This window comes from Callorhinus ursinus, unplaced genomic scaffold (assembly GCF_003265705.2).
Source record: "Callorhinus ursinus isolate GAN/ISIS: 27379988/994484 unplaced genomic scaffold, GSC_fseal_2.0 scaffold13, whole genome shotgun sequence".
Lineage (NCBI taxonomy): Eukaryota > Metazoa > Chordata > Mammalia > Carnivora > Otariidae > Callorhinus > Callorhinus ursinus.
Window position 1 is genome coordinate 8,486,840 of NW_027397075.1, and position 25,543 is coordinate 8,512,382.

Consider the following 25,543-nt stretch of genomic DNA (forward strand, 5'->3'; position numbering starts at 1 on the left):
CACCCCACAGAAGTTTTTCATTCCACTTTTACCAATGCCCCATTGGCCAGAACTTGGTCACATGGCTACACAGCTATCGGGCTGTAGCTGCAAGGGAGGCTGGGAAGTGTAGTCATTATTCGGTGCAGCCATATGCCCCCAGCTAAAAATCAAGGGAGAAAGGATCTTGGGAGATAATGAGCAGTTTTTGCCACAGGTAGGATACTGTTGTTCATTCTCTTGTACCGATGAGAAAACTTAGAAGTTAGTAACTTGACGAAGATCACAGTCAATTCTCTTGATTGTGATACTCTCTTGACTGATTCTTCTATTTTGTGATACTTTTTCTCATACATCTGGTATTGATAAGGTATTAGTAATTAACTCCTCTGTGTTGCTTGGAGGAGAGAAATTATACAAAAACAGTGCATTTAGAATTCTCTTTTACACTCAAATCACTGCTTATTCTATCAAATAGAAATTTTTAAAGTGCAGGGGCGCCTGGGTGGCTCAGTCGTTAAGCGTCTGCCTCCGGCTCAGGTCCTGACCCACGATCCTGGGATCGAGCCCCACATCAGGCTCCCTGCTCAAGCGGGAAGCCTGCTTCTCCCTCTCCCACTCCCCCAGCTTGTATTCCCTCTCTCGCTGTGTCTCTCTCTGTCAAATAAATAAATAAAATCTTTTTTTTTTAAAGATTTATTTATTTATTTTGAGAGAGTGAGAATGAGAGAGAGAGAGAGAGTACATGAGAGCGGGGAGGGTCAGAGGGAGAAGCAGGCTCCTCGCTGAGCGGGGAGCCCAATGCGGGACTCGATCCCGGGACTCCAGGATCATGACCTGAGCCGAAGGCAGTCGCTTAACCAACTGAGCCACCCAGGCGCCCAATAAATAAAATCTTTAAAAAATGCTTTAAAAAAAAGAAATTTTAAATTTTTAAAAGTGCAGTATCTCTGTGGCAGAGAAGTGTGAAGACTAGCAAAAACTAGGGTTTCCTCCTTCTCCAGGGATTGTAGGTGAATGAGCCAGCCCCACTCACATCCCAGGGGGTTTGCAAGCAGCAGATGACCCCACCATCCTGGACTCACTGTGACTATGCCTGCAAGCACCAGACACCCTTCACAAAAAATAACCTCAATTTTTTTGTAATCACAGACTTATATGTAAAATGTAAAACTACAAAACTCCCAGAAGACAGCATAGGGGAAGGCAGATAGATGACTTGGGTATGGTGACGACTTTTATTTTATTTTTAAATATTTATTTGAGAGAAAGTGAGCAAGCACAAGCAGGGGGGACGGCAGGCAGAGGGAGAAGCAGGCTTCCCACTGAGCAGGGAGCCCGATGCGGAGCCTGATCCCAGGACCGCGGGATCACGACCTGAGCTGAAGGCAGATGCTTAACTGACTGAGCCATCCAGGCATTTTATTTTATTATTTTATTTTATATTATATTTATTTATTTTAGAGTGATTTTTAGATAAAACACCAAAGGCACGATCCATAAAAGAAATAATTGATAAACTGGTCTTCATTAAAATTAAAAACTTTTAGGGGCGCCTGGGCGGCTCAGTCGTTAAGCGTCTGCCTTTGGCTCAGGTCATGATCTCAGGGTCCTGGGATCGAGCCCCACATCGGGCTCCCTGCTCAGCGGGAAGCCTGCTTCTCCCTCTCCTTCTCCCGCTGCTTCTGTTCCCTCTCTCTCTGTCCAATAAATAAATAAAATATTTTTTAAAAAATTAAAAATTTTTGCCCCACAGGGACACCTGGGTGGCTCAGTTGGTTGAGCGTCCAACTCTTGATTTTGGCTCAGGTCATGATCTCAGGGTTGTGGGATTGAGCCCCACATTGGGCTCCACACTCAAAGCAGAGTCTTCCTTGTCTCTCTCCCTCTGCTCCTCCCTCTACTCTAATACAAAAAAAGCTTTAAAAAAAGACAAAACTTCTGCCCTACAAAAGACAACATCAAGAGAATTAGAAGACAAGCCACAGACTGAGAGAAAATATTTGCAAAGGACACAGCTGATAAAGGACTGTTATGCAAAATACACAAAGAGCTCTTAAAATTCAACAATAAGGGAACACCTGGCTGGCTCAGTTGGTGGAGCCTGCGACCCTTGATCTCAGGGTTGTGAGTTCCAGTCCTACGTTGGGTGTGGAGATTACTTAAAAATAAAATCTTTAAAAAAAAAAAAAATTCAACAATAAGAAAACAAATAACCTGATTTAAAAATGGGCCAAAGAGCTTAAGAACTATTTAAGTTCTCCACCTACTGATGATACTGCTGCAGGTTCAAGGACCACATTTTAAGAAACCCTGCCCCAAAGGCCTCCTTGCTCCACATAAGATCTTGGCATAAAGGAACTAGTATGGTCTCAGAGGCTTTGTTCTCAGAGGCTTCCAGAAAACAAGCAGCTCTCCCCAGGCAGTGCCTGTGCAGTGAGAGAGGTCTTGGGCAAACCTGGGCCCCGTGTCCAGGTGAGGGGCTACAAGGGACAGCTGTCCTGTGGGCCAGGAGCCTCTAGATGGCAGTGCCCAGCCAGAAACAGAGCCAGCTGGAGGCCCAGGGAGCCGCCTAATGGGAAGAGGGAAGCCAGGGTTGCCGCCCCCACAACCCTCCCCAGCTGGCTCACATACTAGTGAGATGTCCAGATGCCCATCAACGGAGCAACGAATACGTGAACGAATGAGTGAATGATCCTTTGAGGGTTTGCAATCCTCAGTAATCATAATAGCTAATATTTATTGGAAACTTGCTGCCTGGCACCGTTCTAGGCAAATTAAGATCATGCTGTACGTATGTTATGTGAAGAGCATTCTCCTATCTTTCAAGACACCCGTCAAGGGCGTGCTTTATAAAGGCTTAACCACCTAGTGAAACTGGTATGTTTGATCAGTCCCCTATCATCAGGTTTCTGTTGTCTTGTTACTCCAAACACTACACTTTGTATTGTTGCTTAAGAATTGCCTTCCACAATTAATTAACCCCCCTGTTGGGATTAACACTTAGAATTAGAGGATAGGAAATTAGGACTGTCTTTGAAGATCTTCATGTACGTGGCCAACTGATTTTTCAACGTGTGGTAGACAGGCTGTCCTGTTAGGAAAAGCATGTGCTGGGGATACATCATCTCAGACTTCCCGGTCCTGGGTGGTAGCAATGGATCTTCTCAAAAACGTATTCAAAACACAGTTATCTCCTTTTCAAATCTGAGTTTCACAAAGTAAGTTGAACTGGTGATTCGTATGTTGATTGGTCATTTGTATTTCTGCTTCTGAAAACTCCCTGTTCATATTTTTTGTTATTTTTTCCTTTTAGGCATATTACTTTCTTATTCATGTATGTCATGTGCACACGTGTTTATTGATAGATATACATATATACATTAAATTTATCATACTTATCACAGTCCCTTTATACTTTCAAGTTTATTTATATTGGTAATGTTTAAATTTACACTTATAATCAAGCTTTTTATTTTAAACTTTTTTTTTAAAAAGATTTATTTGAGGGGGGTGCAGAGGGAGAAGCAGACTCTCTGCTGAGCAGGAAGCCTGATGCGGGGCTCAGTCCCAGGACCCCGAGATCATGACCTGAGCTGAAGTCAGATGCTTAACAGACTGAGCCACCCAGGCACCCTCAAGCTGTCTCTCTCTCTCTCTCTCTCTCTCTCTCTCTCACACACACACACACACACACACACAAATATTGCCCCAATACCTTTATATTTACAAAGTTAAATATTCACACATATTTTCCTTCAGCTTTTAATTGTTTGTATCTTTTTTTTTAAGATTTTATTCATTTGACAGAGAGAGACAGCAAGTGAGGGAACACCAAGCAGGGGGAGTGGGAGAGGGAGAAGGCTTCCCGCTGAGCTTGTCTTACATTTAACTCTTTAATCTGTCAATATATGTGGGAGCATGAAGTGATCCTCTAACAAAAATTTTCCCCCAACAGTCAACTTTCCTGATGCCACCTGTTGACCAATCCATCCCCTCCCTGTCATTTTGTGCTATTTCCTGATGGACTACCAAGTTCTTCTATAAACCTGGGTATTTTCTGGAGTGTTCTATCCCGTCTTACCACTGGTGCTAATACTTAACTTTTACTTATTACTATTTTAATTTTTTTTCTCCAAAATTTCTTTAGCTATTCTCAGCTGTGAATTCTTTTGCCTGAACTTAAATACTTCTGATCCGTTTCCAAAAGTCCCTTTGGGCTTTTATGAGAGCTATGAATCCCAACTATAAGTTAATTTGAAAAGAATCGGCCCTTCGGGGTGGAGAGGGGGAAACGGGTACTTGCAGACAGAGCCAGAGGGAGTAAAAACTGGCCTTCTAGGAAGATAAATATATAGTCTCAATCATAAACTTTTATTTTTAACTTCTTATTCATTTAAGCAATCTCTACACCCCACATGGGGCTGGAACTCACAACCCCGGTACCAAGAGTCGCACGCTCCTCCGATAGTGCCCCAGCCAGGCGCCCCGCGATCGTACATTGTTAGATGTACGTATGCTGTGACCCAGAATGTCCGCTTCTTGGGGTCTAGAAATCTCCCACGTGGGCACGAAGATGTGCGCTGCAGCACCTCATGCAATGGTCTCCCATGAAATAAGCTGACATCACAGAGGTGGGTAGGAAGGAACAGCAGAGCCACGTGCACAGAGCAGGAAGGAGGTTCTCCATGGAACGTGAAGACGAGCAGACGGCGAGACAAATGCCTACACTATGAGCCCGTCTATCATTTTAAATCACATGACGTGCTCTAGGAGCAAAGAGCAGCCAACGCTTCCTTGGACCAGACAGTCCATATTTTTGGGCTTTGTGAACTGTAAAGGCGTCTTTCCCAACTCTTCGGATCTGCCGTTGAAGCGTCAAAGCAGCCCAGGGCAATAACGTGAACAAGTCTAAATAAAAGTTTACAAAACCAGGCAGTGAGCTGGATTTGGCCCTCAGGCTGTAGTTTTTCGGACACCTGGCCCAGAAAGAAGACGGGCTACCCAAATCAGAGCAGAAGAAGCAGGATCGGGGCTTGGGGGGACAAGGGAGGCTATGAGCTCTGTCATGTGTCAAGGTCTGTAGGAGTATATGGCAAGGCCAGCCTAAGGAATTTATAAATATTCACTCCTTAAACTCATGTAAGCCTCCTAAGAACGTGAAATAGAAGCTGCTGTTCTGCACATCTTACAGATGAGGAGACTGAGGCCCACAGGGCAGGTAGGTGGGTCTGCTCAAGGTCACACAGCTCGCCAGTGGAGCCAGGATTCATATCCAGGCAGTCTACGTGCGGAGACTGTGCTCTATTTCTTTGAATAGTGTAGTGTGCTTCTATATTCGAAACCAGCCACTTTGTTTTGTTTTGTGTTTAAGATTTTATTTATTCACCTGTCAGAGAGAGAGAGAGAGAGAGAGAAAGAGAGAGCGCACAAGCACGGTGAGGGGCAGGCAGAGGGAGAAGCAGGCTCCCCGCAGAGCAGGGAGCCCGATGTGGGACTCGATCCCGGGATCCTGGGATCATGACCTGAGCCGAAGGCAGACGCTTCATCATATGAACCACCCAGGCGTCCCTAAACCAGCCACTCTGATAAAGAACTCCATTCTTATAATAAAGAAAAAGCATGACTGTGTGGGAAAAGATGCAATTTTTCTCTCTTCATGCTGAGACCACAAAACACCACCATCTGACTGGAGTGAATAAAAAAGCAGTTAAACACATAAAATGATGATGTCAATGTCATGCTGCCCACTGGATCCCAAGTTCTAGGGAAGACAAGGATTGTACCTTTTTCAGGTAAGGAAAGTCACACAGGAGAGCAGAGTCCGAACCTTTTAGAGAAATGCAATCCCAAGTTTGAGTCATAGCTGGGCATCTCCCAGACAAGTCACTCAACCTCTCTGAGCTTCTCCACTGGCAAAAAGGCTAGAACACACATGCCTCAGGGGCTGCCATAAACTTACAAGAGACTATTGAAAAATGGGGCTATGAGGATGCCTGGCCCCTCTCCTGTGCCCATTACATAAATTCCTACACGGTTGGCAGGGTCCATTCCTGTCTGTCTGGTCCCCAGCTAGCTGCACACTGAGAAGGCGGAGCCTGCTTTGTCCACATCCACAGACACCTTCTGCCACAGGCTAACGGAAGAATTACAGCCACTACAGGAACCCAAGATGACCAGGCCAAGGGCACCACGAGTACCCCATGTGGTACAGCCTGGGAATGGGAGGGAGGTGGAGCGGGGGTAGGCAAGGTCTAAACCCTGAGGACAAGTATTCGCAAGTTACAGCCCACTGACTGCGCAGTGTCCCAGACCCCAAAGCCAGGACTGGGGAGAGGGTCCATTTTACAGGTGGACAAGGTGAGGCCCAGAGAACCAGACTGCTGTTTCTGAAGGAGCCTAGAAAAGCATCCACCCAGGCATTCTCCTGAGGTTTTGACCCCAAGGCAGGCCAAGGTCAGCCTCACCCACAGGTGCTCAGTTGGACCGAACACATGAATTTGAGGACATGCACTGAAGGGGACGTGCACTCTGCAAGTCAGTTGTCTCTGGGCTGCCAGCCCCACTCATCTGTCCCCAGCAGCATCTGAGTGTGTGCCGTCCCCAACAAACAGGATCTCATAGGATTTTCACCATCAGCCTGGGATATGGTTACCCAGCTTGCTAGGACAGGCAACAAAGGACAAGACAGGCCACGAGCTTGACAAGATCAGACAGTAAGGTGTTGGCAGTGAGGGTCCTTCCAAACCAGCCCATCAACTGGACTGGGCATCGCAGAAGTGGGGTGGGGAGGCTCCTTAGGAGAGAAAGAGGAGGGCTGTGGGATCTGGCAGCAGACTCCCTGGGTTCAAATCCTCACTTCGGCAACACTCCAGCCCCACCACCAGGGGCCCACCCCCTGCCACAAGCCCTAGCCTGGACAACTGTCCCTTTAAGGCTCTGGTGGGTGGGCCCAGCCGTTTCCATGGAGCTCTCTGTTTCTCAGTCTTCCAAATTCCAGGCCCAAACAGGAAGTGAGTCACTGCAGGAGAATGCAGGGCTCCCGGCCTTAGGGAGCTGTTCAAGGGCAACCATAGGTCCCCCGGTGGGGGTCAGGCCTTTGTGGGCTGCTTGGCTCGGTGCGACGTGGGACAAGATTTCCGCATCTGCTTCCATCGCTGGCTGGTGTGCAAGTGACAGAAGGTCTCACACTCAATCCAAGCTCATCCGAATTGACCAGGGTCGGGCAGGTCCCACGGGCATCTCTTTCGGTCACTGGCCAGACCCCCAACAGCAGGGGTTGTGGAACCCATACCAAGACCGCACTAACGGATTTGTAAGTGCTCACAGCACTGCAAGGCGGTCACCCTACTTTACAGGAGAGCAAACTGAAGCCTGGGTTAAGGGAACCTGCCCCAAGTCCTACCACCCCACACTCCCCATCTCCTCGTGAATTTGAACCCGAGCACGCCGGTGCCTTCTATAGGACGGGAGCCTGACAGATCTGGATTAGGATCCTGGCTTGGCCACTCCCCGGCCCTTTCAGTGGAGATGCCATCATCCTTCCAACCACTGCTTACTGTCTGCTCCGGTGAGGGGCCCCGGGACAGGCTCGAGGGAGCACACACAGCCTCCAGGGAAGGCAGACCAGTAAATAAAATCCCCAAGACATAATGAGAAACAACGAGCAGAGAGAACAATGCAGGAGGGGAGGGTCAGAAGGGGTCTCCCAGCAAGGGACGGGCAAGAGGAAAGTAAGGGGACAAAAAAGTGGGCAGAAGGGCAGCTCGGGGGGCAGGCGTCGAAGAACTGCGTCCTGTAGAGCCCCTGAACCGAGTAAATGTTAAAAGGAGGGAGAGGCGTCTGCGGGAGAAGGTTCCAGTGGGGTGGACACTGGACCCTGCCAGGTCACGCCCAGGCCGGGAAACCCTCACTGTTGGCACCAACTGGGAATGCCGGCAGGGGTGCCAGTGCCTGCAGCCCAAGCTCGGTCCTTCCTCCCAGGCCTCAGAAAGGGCCTGTCAGCTGCACGCTGGGGATCTGGAAACTGACCCCCCCCCGCCCCGCTGTCTCCTTGGGGCCTCCCCACCTGCTGGGCTGGGAGACGGGCAGGATTGCAATCACTGGGCTGGTGACCCTGCTGGCCAGTTACCCGTGCTGGGGACATCTGTCGGCACTCTGGCTTCCGCCGCTGGAGTGAAGCCCACGCGGTGGATGGGCGGGGGGGGGGGGGGGGGGGGCGGGGAGGCAGCCCTGCTGGAGAGCTGACTGGACATGGGATTTCTTTGGGATGTCAGGTCCCAGGCAGCTCCGCGGGAGCCCACCTGCTCCTGTGTTGAGGTTGAGGTCGAGGTCGAGGCCGTGCGCTACTGGGAACGACAGTTCCTGCCCTTGGAGGTGGGTCCAGACCGAGCCCAGGAGTGTCACCTAAACCATTCCTGGTGACACTCAGTGCACCTGAACTGTCCGCTGACCTCAGCGCACCCCACTCCTCCCCCAGAGCGCTCTCTCCTCCATTGGGGGCAGCTTCCAACCCACCACTTACCAGCCCCAGGAGATCACTTCAGCTCCCCCGTGGAGAAGCGGAAAGCACGGCATCTCAGGGCTACGGTGCCAGGGACCCTTCTGTTTTAGGCATTACCTCAGTTCATCCGCACAACCCTCTTTACAGATGGGGAAATCGAGGCAGGGTGGCTCAAGAACTTGCCAAGAGAGGTGACACCATAGGCACGAGGCTCCAGGCCCCACACGGGGCAGTGGCCACAGAGCCAGTCACTGAAGCCTCAGCTCCTCATCTGGTAAATGGGGAGAAGGTTGGATGTTCTCCAAGCAACATTCAAGGCACAAGATGCACATCTGCACGGGCTGGTAACGGGCACTTCTGGGAAACCCAAGTGCAGTCTGGGGTGTATCGGAACCCTTCCGTATACGGTTTTTCAGATACACACATATGTAGGCACACACAGAGCCATGTTTTATAAAGGACACCCAGTACCTCTAGGCAAGGCAGGGAGACTCGGGGTGTGGTGGGCACGCCCCACCCTGCGATCTGGGGACAGGGACTGGTCCTCGTGACAAGTCCCTGGTACAGGGTTCCAGGTTGAGATGGTCCAACGGCCCAGCTCCCCGCTCAGCTGCAGGCCACACGACTCCAAGCTCAGCTGCGCATGCAGGGACCCAGGCAGCTGCTCAGAAGAGGAAGACTCCTCACCTGGGACCTTCCTGTCCAATCTTCCCTCAAATGCACATACTATCAATGTCATCTTTAAAATGTAAACAGAGGTAACCAGGTGCCAGGACTGAGGATCCATTTTTGTTTTATTCTTTTACAGACACCCTGTCCCCAGCCCCAGACCTTTGCGTTCAGTGTATGTGGGTGGAGAGCCCAGGAATCTCTATTAATCCCTTCCAAGGGGACATATTCCCAAGCAGGTGCAGGACAGTCATCTTGGGGGCACACCTGCTGGGTCACTCCTGGTGAGCCATGATTCACCACACCCTGAAGGCTGGTGGGTGCAAACTTCCTCCTGCCAAGCCCAGGAAAGCACCCAGCCCCAGAGAAACACACTGGTCAAGTCCAGACTTCCTCCAAGCCTGAGGGACTGAAGGTGGATGGGCAGGCAGCCCAAGGGGAGGGCCAGAGTCCTCTGACAGCACCAGCTGCCCTCAGCCTCAGGGATGGCAGAGTCCCATGCCACTGGCCACCTGCCCAGGAAACAATCTGGAAAGGGCCAAAGCAACATTCCCTTCTACATTTTCTGCAGGACTCAACTGGGTCCTCGTACAGTGGTCCTCAGCTGGAGGAGCTTGGAAAATGCTGGCACCTGCGTCCCACCCCAAGGAGAACCATCTAGTTTGCCTTGGGTACAGCCTGAGCACGGCTGACTCTGACGTGCGGGCAGCCCGAGAACCATGCAATCTGAGGGAAGAGAGGAAATGGGACACTGAGGCTGCAAGCTAGTGTAGAACCCCAGGGAGATCCCTCCTAGACTCTGATGAGGGACTTTTATGCAAGCACACAGAGGATGGGGACCGCACTTAGCGGCTAACAGGTGTGTGTGCTCACTAGGCACCAGCTGCCATGGCAGGCACCTTCCCCCTCCCCCAGACCCAGACCCATGGCACGGCTGCCTCCCCGTCAATGACCCCAAGATCCATCTCTTAACCACCACACCCTGCTTCTGGACACACTGTGAAAGCCCAAGAGGAAAAATTAGGGACTTTTCATGAAAACCTAGAAAATTTCAAGCCACCTTTTACCTACTCGCTCGTTCAACAACTGTCCAGGCACCTACTATCCAGGTACGCCAGCCACGGATGCCCAGAGAGCCTGGGTTTCCGATATGGTGGTGAAATCAATGTAGTAGGACCACAAACAGCAATCTGGTCCAGTGAGATAGCAGGAAACTGTGGAGTGGTGTGCACTGACAGAGAGAGAGAGGAACTGCTCAGCTCTCTTAGTACGGCATGTATGTGTCTATCTCCATGCTCAGTCTCGGTGGCCACAGGTATTTCTTACTGTGGATTCCAGTCCAGCACATCTGACAAACACTGAGATGGGCAAGAGACAAGCCTCCACATACCAAATACAAGTGTAAGCAAACACAATGCCAGATGTTTAGGTTCACCTAAGCCTCAAACAGCAAATCAGAACTTCTTGGTAGTTACCAATTTCTAGATACACCTTGAAACCAGCCCTGCCATGGTGGTTACAAGATTGGCTTTGGGGGAAGAGATGAGGGAAGCTATCGGCCTCCTCCCACGGCACTCAGGGACCATTGGTAGGTGTTCCTGTCCCCTCCCACCCCCAAGGTATCTCAGCCCCGGCACCACCACCCCTAAGGATTATCAACAGTCTGAGACTCGTCCCTCAAATCTCAAAGTTACCGTGGCACATACCTTGGTGGGTATTTCTGGAAGACATCAGGATGAGGAGTTCACTGGCCCAGGTGGCCAAAAGCGGCCCGCAGCCCAGAGAACGGTGGTGGCAGGCTGCCCCAGGTACCCAAGCCTTCTTTCTCAGTCAGCTGCAAGACCGTTCTCAGCCTGCTGAGCCTGCCCACTGTGGAAGCCGGATCCAACCTAAGACTCCTGAAGCTCTCAGAGGCAGCTCTGTGAGGGATCGGGAGCCCTAAACACTTCTGGCAGCTCAGAGTGGCACAACCCCAACCTAAAACAAAGGAAAGCCACAGCCCTAACTGGTACATTGTGCTGAGACAGAGGTCTGCACCAAAACCCTCTGCAACACAAACACCCCCTCAACCTGGGTTCAGAAGGTGTGCGGCCCCCCGACCTGAGGATTAAGAACGAGGCCACCTGTACTTGCTGGCCTGTAGTATCTCCTAGAGTAGGCACTCAGTCTGTCTGAAAACAGGGTCACGCTCACGTGTGGACAACTCTTGCCCTGAAAACTAACCACCTCACAGCACAAAAGCTCCACCACGTGTTTAATACCTATGCCTCCGGTTTTAAACTGCACTGGAACATGGTGAAATCAGTCCATTTCCAAGACTGGAGATTCTAAGTTCATCTCCCACAATGACTTATGTCCCCCCAAGTGTATTACCCAATGCCAACTCCTAAATATCCATCAATCAACCTGCGTATTTTTTAATGGCTGCATACATGAAAGACAAGTATTAGGAAGGTTACACTCCAAAACTATTCAGGTTTTACCTTTGGGGGGGACAAATTACAAGAGCCTTTATATTAATGTCTAACATTTTAATTCTCCTTATAAAAATGCATGTGTGTTAGTTTTTCTTAATGTGCTATTGCAAAAATTATCAGCCACATCCCAGAGCACTCAAGGGCTCCCCTGATGGGGAGGCAGATTTATAGGCGTAGATGTAAATGCACCCAAGGAATTGGGGTCATTGAGCTTCACATCATTTATTTTCTTCCAATATACCTATTTCACAGACGATGAAACCAGCCCAAAGAGGCAAACTTACCCAGGTTCTCACACCCAGTTTAAGTGGTGGAGTCAGCATTCAAATCCACAGGATTTCGAGCAAAGATTCTTCCTTCAAACAAGGGGGCAAAAAGCAAATGAAAATGGAAAGATCACCCCTACCTGCAAATGGCACAGATACCTGACCCTGGCTCAGATGTAGGGAGAACCATATGGATGCTTTCATTAACCGGTACTTTGCAGCAGGTCCTTCGGTAGGACCCATTAGTATTTTAAATCTGAATTCCTTTGAACCGACCATTTTTACCTGCAGAAATGGATCCTACAGAAATTTAAAGAAACTACAATGTTCACTACTGCAGTACCGCTAATTAGGAGAAGCTAAAGGCCCATCCATACAAGGGAGTACCATTCGGTCATAAAATCATCAGCATATATGTTCTGATGCAGGAAAGATCTGTGCACACACTGCAAGCAGCTGTGTGGCTGGACTTCGGGGAGTTTTAAGTGTTTCTTCAAAGCATTAATGCCGTAAAAATGCAACAGAGAGGTCCTCGGAAACGCAGAACAGCATCAGGGAGACTTCCCAATTTTCCCAAGGACCACCCGATCCATGTTGGACCCTCCAAACCTGTTGGGTGTCCTACCTAGGCTGCCGTCTGCTGAACTTCACAGAGAACGTGCAGGAGTGTAGCAGGAAGTTAAAGCCTGGATTTCAGCGCATCACATGCTTCAGTGCAAACTCAGAGAGACAGGATGGCCAGCCTGGGGGTGTGGGCCTGCTGCTCACTCTGAGATGTCAAATGTTACACACCGCAGAAACACTGCTGTGAGGAGTCTGCAAGCTGGCCGTGGTGAGGTCAGGTCATCTGAACAGAGTGGGAACAACTTCCAAGGAGGGGGAGCAGATACTACAGACATCTGACCACAACCACCTCCTTTAACTAAATTAAACGGATGAACCTTCAGTTTCTTGTAACTTTAGAATAAACAACGGCTTCTCTGGCAGAACATTTCAAGTCACCCCCCCAACACCCCAACCCGGAGAGTCCAGAATATATCTCTGAAGATCCCCCACCCTGTAACTAGACACCTAGGTAGTCATTCTCATGAAGCAGCAGGCTCTAACAATATGGAATCAAATGCGACGAGTGAAGTAAATATCCTAACATAGTCACCATACCCCTCAAAAGATCATGCCAAAAATTTAGTGATTCATTCATAATACTCTTCTAAAATTAACTCCGCAGCCCGTGTTTCCAACTAGGTCCCCAGCTCTCTCCATTTCCAAATCATCCCTTGGTGTCTTGCACCTTCATTGCGCTGAGGTTGGCTCATCCTCTGTCAGGCCTTGGCCACCCCCTCTGACTTACACAGGAAGAAGCCAGCCCCACTTTCACGGCTGGAGGGAACCCCTACGGCCCAAAGACACAGGCCAATTTAATGTGTTCCAATAGCCCCTAGGGGGGAAAAAAATTAAGAAGGTTGGTTCTTTTCTAAAAGCCTGAACTTGATTACATCAAAAAAGTTAATTCAGATGTGATGACCAAAACAAAACTGCAGACAAGCCCCATAGTTTTTCGGTTTTTTAAATTATTTATTCATTGAATGATTTAAAGGTGTGTACCACTACTCCAGTTGGGTAAACCACATTGAAGAATTTGACTGCGGGTCTTTAGATTCAGCCAAATGCTTTCCATTAATTTTGCTCTATAAAATACTAAACATTATAATTAAGTTTTTAATGCTTCAGCCATGCTCAGAACACTGCAGTGTAAGGATGAACTCAACCCACTCATGCCAAGTTAGGGTGACGAGAACAGATCTAACGAGCCATGATGTCTAAAAGAATCCGAGAATCTAGCTTAAAAGATAAAGGGAGGTTCTGTTCCCCCAAAGTAAACTGTTAAGTTTTAAAATTCAGCCTACACTGTTCTCAAGAGACTGAAAAAAAAAATTTTTTTTTCAATGTTATTTAAAAAAGTACCACACAATATGCAATCTTCCATGATTTGTTTGGATCTAAAATGGCACAATCAAAGGCTTCAAAAATCTAGCAGTCAGAACTAAGTCTTTCTATGAGACGAAATCATTTCCCTTTCTACTCCTAGATCTTAACAGTTACTTTGTGCTCAGGGGGCGCGGGAGAGAGCAATGAGACAGAGCACGCAGAGGAGTTACGAGGAGGTTGACAAAGAGCATTTGAGATTAAATGCAGTGGAAAAAAGTAACGAGTGCTAAAGTTTTTAAAAAGTTTAATGGAGCCAATAAGGCATATAAATCGTGTTCTGGCAGACACAAGACCTGCTTTCTCTTACCAAAGAAAATGGCACATGTTTTATCAAAATTTGACAATCAAGAGTAAAGGGTACTGAGATTAAGCGTCAGAGCACCAACTAAAACAAAAACAACCAAAAATAAAAAATTGTTATTCAACTGAGAGGGAGGAACTAGAACCGAGGCATAAGGGGGAGTATTATACAGCTGTTCCTCAATCTCAAAATCCTTTACGAAGAGGAGTTCCGGCCACTTGTGGGCAACGCTTCACACCACCAAACGCCAATTCCAGAATCTAAATTGACGATAGAAAAACAGCGGTAACTCCAAATGCATTTCTAGGCATGGTCCAAAGGGAAGCTTAAAGGTATTCATTAATACATAGGCTTATCTGTTTCAGGTAAAATGACAGATTGAATGTATCAAACAAAAACTCATCCACTTTTGCAAAAATTTAGAAATACCTCACTTTCGTTCCTAGTTTTAGTATGGAATTGACTTGGTTTTTTTTTTTTAAATAAGGTCTAGATCTATAAGGAGTACAGAACTTCAGCTCACACATTCCATTCACCTCCCACCCAGTCAATGAATTTTATGGTTAACTCAGCAGTTTCTTCACAGAAAGATTATTATTAAATGGCTGAAGGAATTGCAAACTTTAACAAAGTGCTGTGAGTAATTACTGGAAAAACCCTTACACTGATTTGCAATGGTCTTTTCAGGATAAAAACAGAAGTTAACTGATACTGGACTACAAGTTTGCAAGGAAACATTTTCACTGTCCTACTTGATATATAATATAATAATATGATAGAATAAATTACAGTACCTGGCAGGCTGACATCAGTTCTTCATCTAAAAAAGACTATCATTCAGTTCAAGATATTAAAAATGAAGAGGAAACAATCAAACATGCTCTAAAACATTGTGGCTACAAGAGGTCTTACAGGGACTCAACAGAGGATCTACTCGGAACCTTTATTTAGGTCTACCTAACACCTAGAGAGCCTCCATGCGATTCCATCTCTTAGAGAATGACATTCCAAACTGCACTTGTTAGGGGAGAGGGACCAGAGAGTGCTACTTAAGTTGTGACCACATTATTAGCAGATAAAAGACCTTTATCTTCTGCCATTCCAATGGAAACTGCACACAAAGTAGGGCAATTCATGAAAAATGTACTACGGGACACGAAAAGACTGGAATACCTACCCTCCCCCACCATCCATCTCCTCTCACTAATACTGAACCGAAAAGGAAGCCCATCCTCAAAGTTCATGATCTCTCTACTTTAGGTCCCCCTTGAATGCAGTCTACGTGTTTACATTTACCATAAGGAACAGTACCCTGCGTGGGAAGTAGTACTTGTCTTAAAACGGGAGTATTTTAAGCCTACAGGGTCAGTATGGGGGCAATTTAATAGTATTGCTACTTTTAGAGCGCTAACACACACAAAGTGAATCCGATAAAGTTCTGTGTATTGATTCAATATTAAGTATTAATTGCATGACCATCATAGCACCTCTTTACATCACAATCACCAGAATTAGAAACTGCTTGGAAAACTGAAAACAGGGCACAGTCCAATCATTAGAAGTCGCACGCTGTGACTCCAAAGAGCGCAGGTGCATGATCTAGTGCTGCAAAAAAAAAAAAAAAAAAAATGGAAGCCTGCAGATTTGACAAGGAAGCCAAATCGTGGGTTTGAGATAATTTTAGGAACCTGGCAATACTGTTGAAGCAAAATACTCAACACAGCAGGAAATGGACCAAGGAGAGGAAGAGGGGGGAAAAAAGGCATTCCATAACCAAATAAACATCTGATATTTCCTTTCCCTTTGAGAATAAATACAGTTAAGGTCACTTTTAGCCTTGGAACGGATATATGTTTGCCTATGATGATCTTGCTAATGACTACACGATTCTGATGTCCTCTGCTAGGATTATAGTTTTAGGAAAGCCATAGTTACAAGAGGCATCTACTGTAAATACCTAGAACTTCCTTTTATGGCAACCACTACAGAATTCACTTGTCTTAAACAGTGAACAAGGGAAGATGGCCTCATGTTTCCTTTGCAATAATATATGTTGAGGATCAAGTGGCTTTCAAGCAGCATGGTGGGTGTGAAAATGTTTGCAGTTTAGATCATTCTGTTGCGTTTATGGGTTGGTGAGTCTGTAATGACATCGCCACACTGGGCTGAGGTACGCTTTCTAGTTCCACCATTGTCCAAGTGGAGTGCCATTTCTTCTGATATGAAAGTGTTCAAATCGACATCATGGAGTCCATTTCTCCTTCGACTAGCATTCGATCCACTGCTTACATGTGTAGGAGAGCCTGGGGTACTCGAACGCACGCTTATACTAGCCATTGCACCACTAAGACCTAGGAAGAAGAAAAAAGGTTTTAGAGTTGCTCGATTATTGAACCCTCTTGAAAGCAACCCACTTTACGTTCAATGTTTCATAGGATCAAAGGATGTCTCCCTGTTTTCTTAAGGGGGGGTCACCAGGGAGCAGTTTGTTTTCTTCTGGAAAAACGAATCAATGGGCTTTTGATGTAGATGTTTTATTATTGTTAATACTACCAATATTTACAATATTGATAATTACCAATTACTGGAAGCATATTAGGTCGTAAGCACCTTGCTAGGTGTACACACATATCACAAAACCCTCCCACCTACTCTACTCGTTATGTATGTTACTTGTAGTTTATGGCTGAGGACAGCCAGGTGCTTGCTTTTAAACAGGTCAGTTTGGTTATCCAGTTACCATCCCCAACAGATCATTCCAGTGTGTTTATGTGCACACAAGGGAGCAAGCAATCATTTCCAGGCCTGAGTGGGCTTGTTCCAACTACCCCTTCAAAAGTTGACTTTATAATTTATCATCCAAAACAGTGCACTCCTGAGCCCAAAAAAGGGGTCATTATTAAAAAGTGTGCTGGGACATCAAGTACAGTCAGTCTGCCCTTGGACAAATCAAGCTATATGATCACCCAAGGTCTGGACTGTATTTGGTAGATACTCCTTTGGACAGCCTTATTACCATATACAATCCCTCAGAGGAGGGAACACAAGGATGGTATAAAAAAAAATCCTGCTGCTTTCAAGGTTGAATTAAATCCAGAATAGACCCAGCACTCATCGTTGGGACACTCATTCCTTAGACTCTGGAATAGCTAAGGAGGCAAACTTATGTTCCACTCTGAAAGGTATAGGATAAACCTGTGAAAGGAACAAGTGAGGCCAGGAAACATTAACCATAGTGTTGAATTTGAAAACCTCACATCACGGACAGTGGATGTGCCTTATCAACTTCCCCTTACATTATCCTAGTTGGTTTGGTAGGGGCCCATTCTAATTTTATACTCTGTAAATGTGATTTAAATTTGAACATTAAGTCGAGAAAAAATCCTCTGCTTTCTACCACATCAAATCAATTAATAAATTCCCTTCGACATTGTTCTTACACTACAAATACTCTGTGAACATTCTCAGGCCCGTGGCCTCAACAGTCACCCTCAGGATGATCCTGTTCTGCAGCCCACACCTCTTCTGACTGCTCTCAAACTCCCTCCCTGGTACCGATCAGCCCCCTCACTGCTCTCCCTGTGGAAGATGCATCCTCCCTCCCCACTGGTGGCCAGAGGAAGACTGATCACGCCCCTCTTTAGCTCCATACTGTTCCAAGGCTGGTGCCTATTAAAAAAAAAAAAAAAAGACAAAGGCACTAATCTTGGAGCACTTCCTGTGTTAGGCGCTACGTACTTTTAAATTTCATCCTCAAAATAATCCTCTGCCATCTGTATTACCAGTTTTGTGGATGAGAAACCGAGGTTAATGAGAAACCGAGCCCAAAATGCTCTAAGGTTAAGCAAGCGACCCAAGGTCACACAGCCAGTGAGCAAGAGCTGGGGCTCAAACTCAAGCACGATCTAAGATCTCCCCTTCACTGTGACCCTGCCCCTTCTTAAGGTCAACATTTCAGCAGGAAGTGGCGACAGGGTCTAGGGTCTGGCCTGCCTCAGGCCTCACTCAACAGTTAGCTTCTCTCCCTTCTTGCCCTCTGCACTCCCACCGGGAGAGTGTGGATGTGCGCTGCCAAAGCAAAGGATCTGCGGTTCCTTCTGAGGATCTCTTTCTGAGGGTCGGGCCTGTGCCTCCCAATATTTGCTCCTGCCGACTGAGGCCCCTAGTTCCTCAGCAGCTCCTGCCCGCTCAGGCTTCTTTCCTGGTTCTCCTACCTCTCTCCTTTTTTAGTATCTTGCTGGCTCCTCTTCCCTCCTGCTTGAAACTCTCCACTCCTTCCTGTTCTCCAGCCTGCCAGCTCCATCAGTGGCCTCTGTGGGCTTCTCTTCTGCCCCTGACAGGTTGGTGTCCCCCAGGGTGGTGTCCTTGACCCCTGAGCTTACCTACAGGCATCGTTTTCCACAGGAGCAGGCATTTCTCCTGAGCTCAAGGACCCATCCGTATTTCTAACTGCCTGCTGGACATCTCCAGTGTAACACCAAAGATGAACCACGCTTCCTCAGCCCACATGGGTTTATTAAACACAAAGAAAAAGAAGGGAAAGAAACATCCTGGGCTCATCTTACACAGTGTAGTAGGATCTTTTGTCTCTTCCTATTGACAGGGTCATTTCATCTCTACCTAATATTCGCCCTCGGTGCCCGGCACACAGCATTCACCGAATTCTGAAAACAGGAGGGTGCGTCAAAGTCCTGCCCATTTTGAAACCCCCTGAAATCCAAAGCTGCTGACGTTCATTCACCTCTCCAACACCAGGAAACAAACCCAGGTGGTTTTCCTCTCTTAAATCTTTGCCATCAAGTTTTAAAAAACTCAATTATTCCCAAATTGCTGGCATTTTTTTCCAGCTCTCCATCACAGTTTGAGGGGAGAGCTGTGCTTTCTTTTTTCTAACCTAGCAGTCCATAACCAACTACTAAAAGGTGTCCAAGAACTTAAGACAATAACCTTTTCATAGCTGTTTCATAATGCAGGAAGTCCTAAGGAGATTACACTGCAAAATGTGGGCCTTCTGCACGAAACTGGGCTACTTCAATAATTAAACTGAGGATCCCTTTATCATTTGAAACCACCAAGAGAACTCAACCCCCGCCCCCCGCCCCAGAACCCCTCTTGTTAACATAGCAACGTGTTTAACACCTAAGGGACAAATACCCAAGGCTCACAGAATACTCCACCAGAAGTGAACAGGCACATCAAGCAAATACTTCTATTGCTTCCACTGCTATTCTCCATGAAAAAGAAGAGATATTAAATTATCAATTTGGTCAATTTGAAATTTCCCCAGTAACTGCTGGAAAATCACAATCCTTTTTCTGTTGGGTGTATGACTCGGGGCTTAGTTTGGAAGCTAAAGTCAAGTCACAATGTGCCACATTACCTGCTTCCTATCTACTCTCAGCAGTGAAAATTCTTCTCAAAGTTTAATGATCTAAAATCTTCCCCAAAAAGACTTTTCAAAAGTGTCAAAAAAAAAAAATTAAGATGAACAACCAAAAAATATATTATTTTAAACAGCCCAAATTTTATTTTATAAACCAATGACAGCTACTGGAAGATGCTTCAGGAAACCTTAGCTAAGCCAATGATCAGGCCTATACAAGTACAGAGTCTAAACATGCTTCAGAACTAAAAACTAAGTTGTACGGCCCAAGGGCTTACAACTTAATTTCTACCAAAACACACTTTTTCAAAAGGGCTATGGGATTATCAATTGACAAAAGCAGAACAAGTAGTATGATTAGACAGAAAAGTCTCCATTGCTTAATACAAGATAAACTCAATCAGTTTTAGTTTCTGCATCCAATTTAAATGATTAGTGCAGGAGTAGGAAAAAAAAAAAAAGATTAGGCTGATTTCATCATACTTTGAAAAGAAAGCTCCCACTGGAGCTAAAACAAAGTCACAGTCCAGGTTATAGGAATCTATGTTACATGGTCAGTTGTTAAAAGTAGCACATAACTATTATTTTCATACCAAATTCATGCTTGAGATAGTAAGAAAATCCTGTTTCCAGAATTAATTCCATGTCATTCCAGTTTCCCAGCACGGAGTCAGGTCACAGGCACGGAAAGATCAAGCGCAGAACCGGCCCACCTCCCTTCCTCTGTCCGGCAGCCCGTGGCCTGGGGGCTGCATCTACACTGTCTACTTGCTCCCCAACCCCCTGCAGCCTGCGAGGGCAGAGGGCCAGCCCTGGAGGAGAATACACGGGCTGTCATTACGGTCGATCCACTCAGCACAGGCTCAGGGCCCTGGGCAGATATGCTCCACCAGTTCTCCCATCTCCAGTATGAAAGGGGGGATTTGAAATCCCCACCATTTGAACAAAGTGAGAACTTCCTGACTGGAACCCCAGGACACTGGCATTCTTGCATTTCAAATGAACTGCGCTATTCAAGTGGGTAGCGCTCCCTTTGCAGAGTGGTGTTCTGAGGTTTTAAGCAAGCAAGCACTTGTGTGTAAAATGTCGTGTTTAAATGCACCAGGGAAGGAGTTCAAATCATGGAAAAAGGAATTCTACTAAGATTTTAGTAATTTGAAGTAGATACCACTCCCCACCCCAATATGTAAATTGTAATACTGAATTTTTATTGAAGTAAAGCACACTAAATCAAACCAATTACAAAGATACATGTGTCACACCAAGAAAACATTTTCAGTTATGCTGACAGCCCAATGCTTTCAAATTTTTCAAAGACAGTTTTAATGCCATGGGAAAAATGCTCACGACGTTAAAATGAAAAAAGCAAGATACAGGTACCATATATGCAGTATGATCTCAACTATGAAATAGTTTTAATATTTATACATTGAAAAAAAGACTGAAAGAAAATGCACCAAACATTTAACTGTAGTTATCTCTATATAGTGGGATAACAAGATACTGAATTTTTTACTTTTCGGAAATTTTCAAACTTTCCAAGAGACTGGTATTTATAAATCAGAAAACTAGCGGAAAAATTAAACTCAAATGTTAAAGTGCTTCATAACTACCAGTACTAGGTGAGTAAACTGACTGAGGCATGGCTACATGGACTCCTTTTCACGTCAATGAGAAAACGTCCAACAAAATTTTACTGCAAGTTCAAAACAATTTCATATCAATGATGTTGGTAGCTTTAGTTAAGTCCTACCCCAGAAACTTCAGCAGCTAATATCTAATCTTAATATACAGAAAATGCCAACTTTTCATCAAAAATGTTAATGCTGTGTTAATTGCCTTCATTGTTCTTGTTCTCAAAAGCTGGCTTGAACAAAGGCCATAATTTAGAAATTCCAGCCTGCAAGGGATTTTAATTAAAGAAGATTCTGTGAAATAATCAATTTTAAGCAATTAAGTGATGAGATTGCTTTGGTGCATTAATCTCTTACATCTTAATTTCCAAATAAGTTTTTAAAATATTTTACTGTTAAGTAACTATCAACAGTTCTATTACTTCATGAAGATGCAGACTGCAACATTCAACACGCATTTATTAAGTCCCTACTACTGTGTTCCACATGCTGTACTGGAAGTACAGACAGGCAAAAGAAGGGACTGTGACGGATGCATCAAAATCCCCCATAGGTCAGTTCCAGTTAGTCCTCTGCAACGGAAAGTTACAAGGAGTTTCGTTTATATTATACTTGTTAGCTATCAAATATTTGTTTCTAAATTATTTAGCTCTATGGATAGAAGGGGACAAGAGTGATAAGGAAAGGGGAAGAAACAGAACCAAGCACAAATACTTAAAATTTCTTCTTAAATGTACTGGATCTCAGGTATCTAGCAAATTCTATCAAGAGGCCTTGTTCTCACCAAAATTTCTTAACTTTTCTTCTGTATTGCTCTAGTGCACAACACAGGTCCAAAGAATGTTTTCTGATAAATTAGCAAAAGCTACAAAAACCTGTGCTCAGGGAACAAAAACCCTATTGGTTCAAGCTGCCTGGAATCCACAGGTTTCCATAAACACTAGGAAAAGAAGGGATTAGTTTTATACATTGAGTATGACAAATTAGGAATTTGCCTTACATTTTTCCTAGGTAAAAATTCCTCTGACCTTTTATGATTTTCTGAAAAAGCCTTACACCCAGGTCCTCCAGATCCAAGACCCTTTCAAGCAATTTAATGATTTATTTAAGAGACTAAGGATAACCATGTAAATTAGCCCAGAGAAGACTTTGTTAGGCAACAAAGGAGGAGCCAGAAATGGGAGTTTAACACTCCTAGGGCAATGGTACTGTGTCTCAATCTCTCAATTCATATACTTCAAATGTTCTAATACAATTCTACCAGGCTAGAAACTCAAGGATATTATGTAACTCATCTTTGTATCACAGGCCCCTACCACTAGCCTCTAATAAACAGTGCTTAGTGTTTAGTGTTCAGTAAATGCTGGGCACTAGAAAAGGCTACAAAATGACAATATATACTTTATTTTTAAATCACCACCACTGCCACAGAAGGATTTGAACTGCAGAAATGAGAACTAGTAACACCACATCCACCAAAAGGGAGGGTTTCAAACTAAAAAGGGTTCAGATGGCAGACTTCAATACTTAGGAGCTGTTGTATTAACTCACTAAGTGCTTTCTTTAAAACAACAAACTTTGTTTCTTTCCTTTGTTTGAAATTCTCCAGGGTCACACTAAAGGCTAGCCTGCCTAAGCCCCTTTCAGTACTTACACTAGTGAATTTAAACACGAAAGGAACTTAAAACTGGGCAAAGTGAGATCCTAAAGCCAAGTGCCAATGACAGCAATTCCCACCAGCGCCTATTATGACACCACACCCTGCGTGCTAGGGGCCTGTGAGTGTGAATGGATGGAATTTTACAGAAGGGACAACCCAGGCCTAGTGAGGTTGGTTCCTAGTACCTCAGTCAAGAATGTCATCAAAATGGGGCACCTGGGTGGCTCAGTCGCTAAGTGTCTGCCTTTGGCCCAGGTCATGATCCCAGAGTCCTGGGATCGAGCCCCGCATCGGGCTCCTGCTCAGCAGGAAACCTGCTTCTCCCTCTCCCACTCCCCCTGCTTGTGTTCCCTCTCTCGCGGTCTCTGTCAAATAATAAAATCTTAAAAAAAAAAAAAATGTCATCAAAATGACTTTTGGAACTAAAACCAAGTGTTTCTGATTTGTATAGGAACAGTCTGAACCGTAGCCAGGAACCTACAAAGACCATCTATGAGAGGATGTGAGTGAGGAGGCTTTAAATAAGGTATCAAAAGAGTGAAGTCTGCCTTGGCATCCAACTGCTCCTCTCAGCCTGGTCTCTCACTTCCCTTCCATGAACACATGCCCCATTCCTACCCTGGACCCTTTTCACCTAACCCCTTCCTCAATAATGAACAAAACTCAGAACGAGGAGACCAGATTTCAATCTAAGGCTTTCCAGACACAACACTAGCTTGGGCAAGTCAACTGAGAATCTGTCCATCCAGCAGAAAGAGAAAAGCACCAACTTCATTATATCAACATGAAAAATGAAAAAAAAAAAAAAAGCTCCAGATCCTAGCAAGTAACATAAGTAATTAACAGTAAGTTTTACATTATCCTTCCCCTCTGTAGTGACATACGTAATTTAAAAGGCCACCCTTTACTGAAAAGGGAGGGGGAAAAAAGTATCTTCAGAGGCTACCCGAGTTCCAGGTCTACTTTTGCAGTGAAATGCCACCCAGAGGCAAAGAGGGCACTCATAGGACTTGGAACTAATCAAAAGTCCCCCTTCTCTCAAGGTAAAAAACAGTGTTGTGAAAGGGTAGGTAGGTACTTTGCTTAGTTTCTCTCAATCTAACACCTTACAAAGTATACCACCTTCCACAAAGGAGGAGAGCCTTGGAAAAGTTAACCATCTTGCCCAAGGTCATACTGAGAATATAGTCTACCTACAAAAAAGCCTAACTACTCTTTCTACTAAAGTGAACCAGAAATACAAGTCATGAACCATTCACTTCAAGCCTACTTAACGAGATTCACTTATGGCGAGAAACCTGAGACAGACAGAAAATGCATATATTGTCTGATGTCTTTAGAGAAGAAAAATCTTCTTTCCTACCCAACCCCCAGACCCATGGGGGAGGGACCACAAATGTATAAATATGGAGGCACAATGGTTAAGAGCATGCACTTGGAGACAGGCAGATCTGGAGTATCTATTCTACCACTTACTAATCTGTTCCATCGAAGCCAAATAAGCCCCCTCTCTTCATCAACAAAATGGCAATAACGCAAGGCAAGTGCAGGATTAAATGAGAACTTCCTTAGCAGAATGTTGGCACAAAGTAAACACTAACATAGCTGTAATGGTGCATCATCATCAAGCCCCGTTCAAAGTCTTAGTAGTTCTAATTTAAGGAGTTTCCTTCGTAGCTCTCCTAAGGTACACACCATTCCTTCTACCCTCACTGCACTCATCCCGAGATCTGTGATCCTCAACTCTTCCTAAAGGTTCTCTGGCCCCACTGTGTTGTATCCATACACATAACAGACCTCTGAACTCTGTTAACTCAGAACACATCTACACCAGGTTCTTTGCCAGTTCTGTTAAAGCCAGAAGCTTTAAGACAAGGCCCTGCCCTCAGGTAGCCCCAATCTATTGGGAGGGACAGCCACAAGGGGAGAACAGACGAACAGCTCAAGGAAGGCTTCAGAAGGGAGATCTGCAAGAAAGCTTCATTTTGGAAGAGGCGCTTGATCCATCTTTAAGTCTGAGCAGGCAGAGGGAAAGATCTGGGAAAAGAGCATGGAGATGTTCCACAGATGAGACAGTATGGCTAAGGTATCTGACCCAAGGTCAAGACCCAATCAGAAGGGCCTTGCAACGCCATGCTGAGTTCTGACTGCAACCTATCAGCTGTAAACAAAAGTTATTTTTCAGGGAAGTGACAAGATGGGAAAAGATTACTCCAGTGGCCCCAAGAAACATGGACTGGCGACTGGGTCATCCCAGGGCCAGGACGCAAGAGCAGGAAGCAGATTATTCCAGGAGCCCAGTCCTCATATCCTCCAAAAAGCCTTAACGCACAGCCAGGCTGCGTAGTAAAATGTCCCTTTCTGCCCCTAGAATATCTTACACATACCACGTTCATGCCATTAAAATAAATTGTCCAAGTATGTGTTGGCCTCAACAGAAAAGGAAGCACTCACTCTTCATTTATACTCTTCCAGATATAGCACAGACATATATCCATCTGAATGGCTCAATGAGGAAAAGACGGGTATTTGCTAACAGGGCTGGAAGGGACTACAGACATCTATGTGAGACAGATGCAGGGATGCTGTGGTATGGACATCTGCCAGAGGACAATGGAGCACATGCACCAGGCAGTCAGGAACAGGGGCCTACAAGTACGGGGCCTTGCAGCAGGTGGTTAG

At 45.7% G+C, this 25,543-nt stretch overlaps 1 protein-coding gene across 2 annotated transcripts in view; it reads right to left on the minus strand.

Annotated features, from left to right (window-relative positions):
- Positions 1-25,543, minus strand: part of HAPSTR1 (HUWE1 associated protein modifying stress responses) — a 55,604-nt gene that overhangs the window by 14,465 nt on the left and 15,596 nt on the right. The window contains exon 4 of one of the 2 annotated variants that reach the window (XM_025860221.2): positions 13,449-16,535. The exons of the other annotated variant lie outside the window; for it this stretch is intronic. Coding sequence (XP_025716006.1) covers positions 16,291-16,535 — 245 coding nt within the window. The 3' untranslated portion in view covers positions 13,449-16,290. Of the gene's footprint in view, positions 1-13,448; positions 16,536-25,543 lie in introns of those variants that run through there. 2 annotated transcript variants of the gene reach the window in all.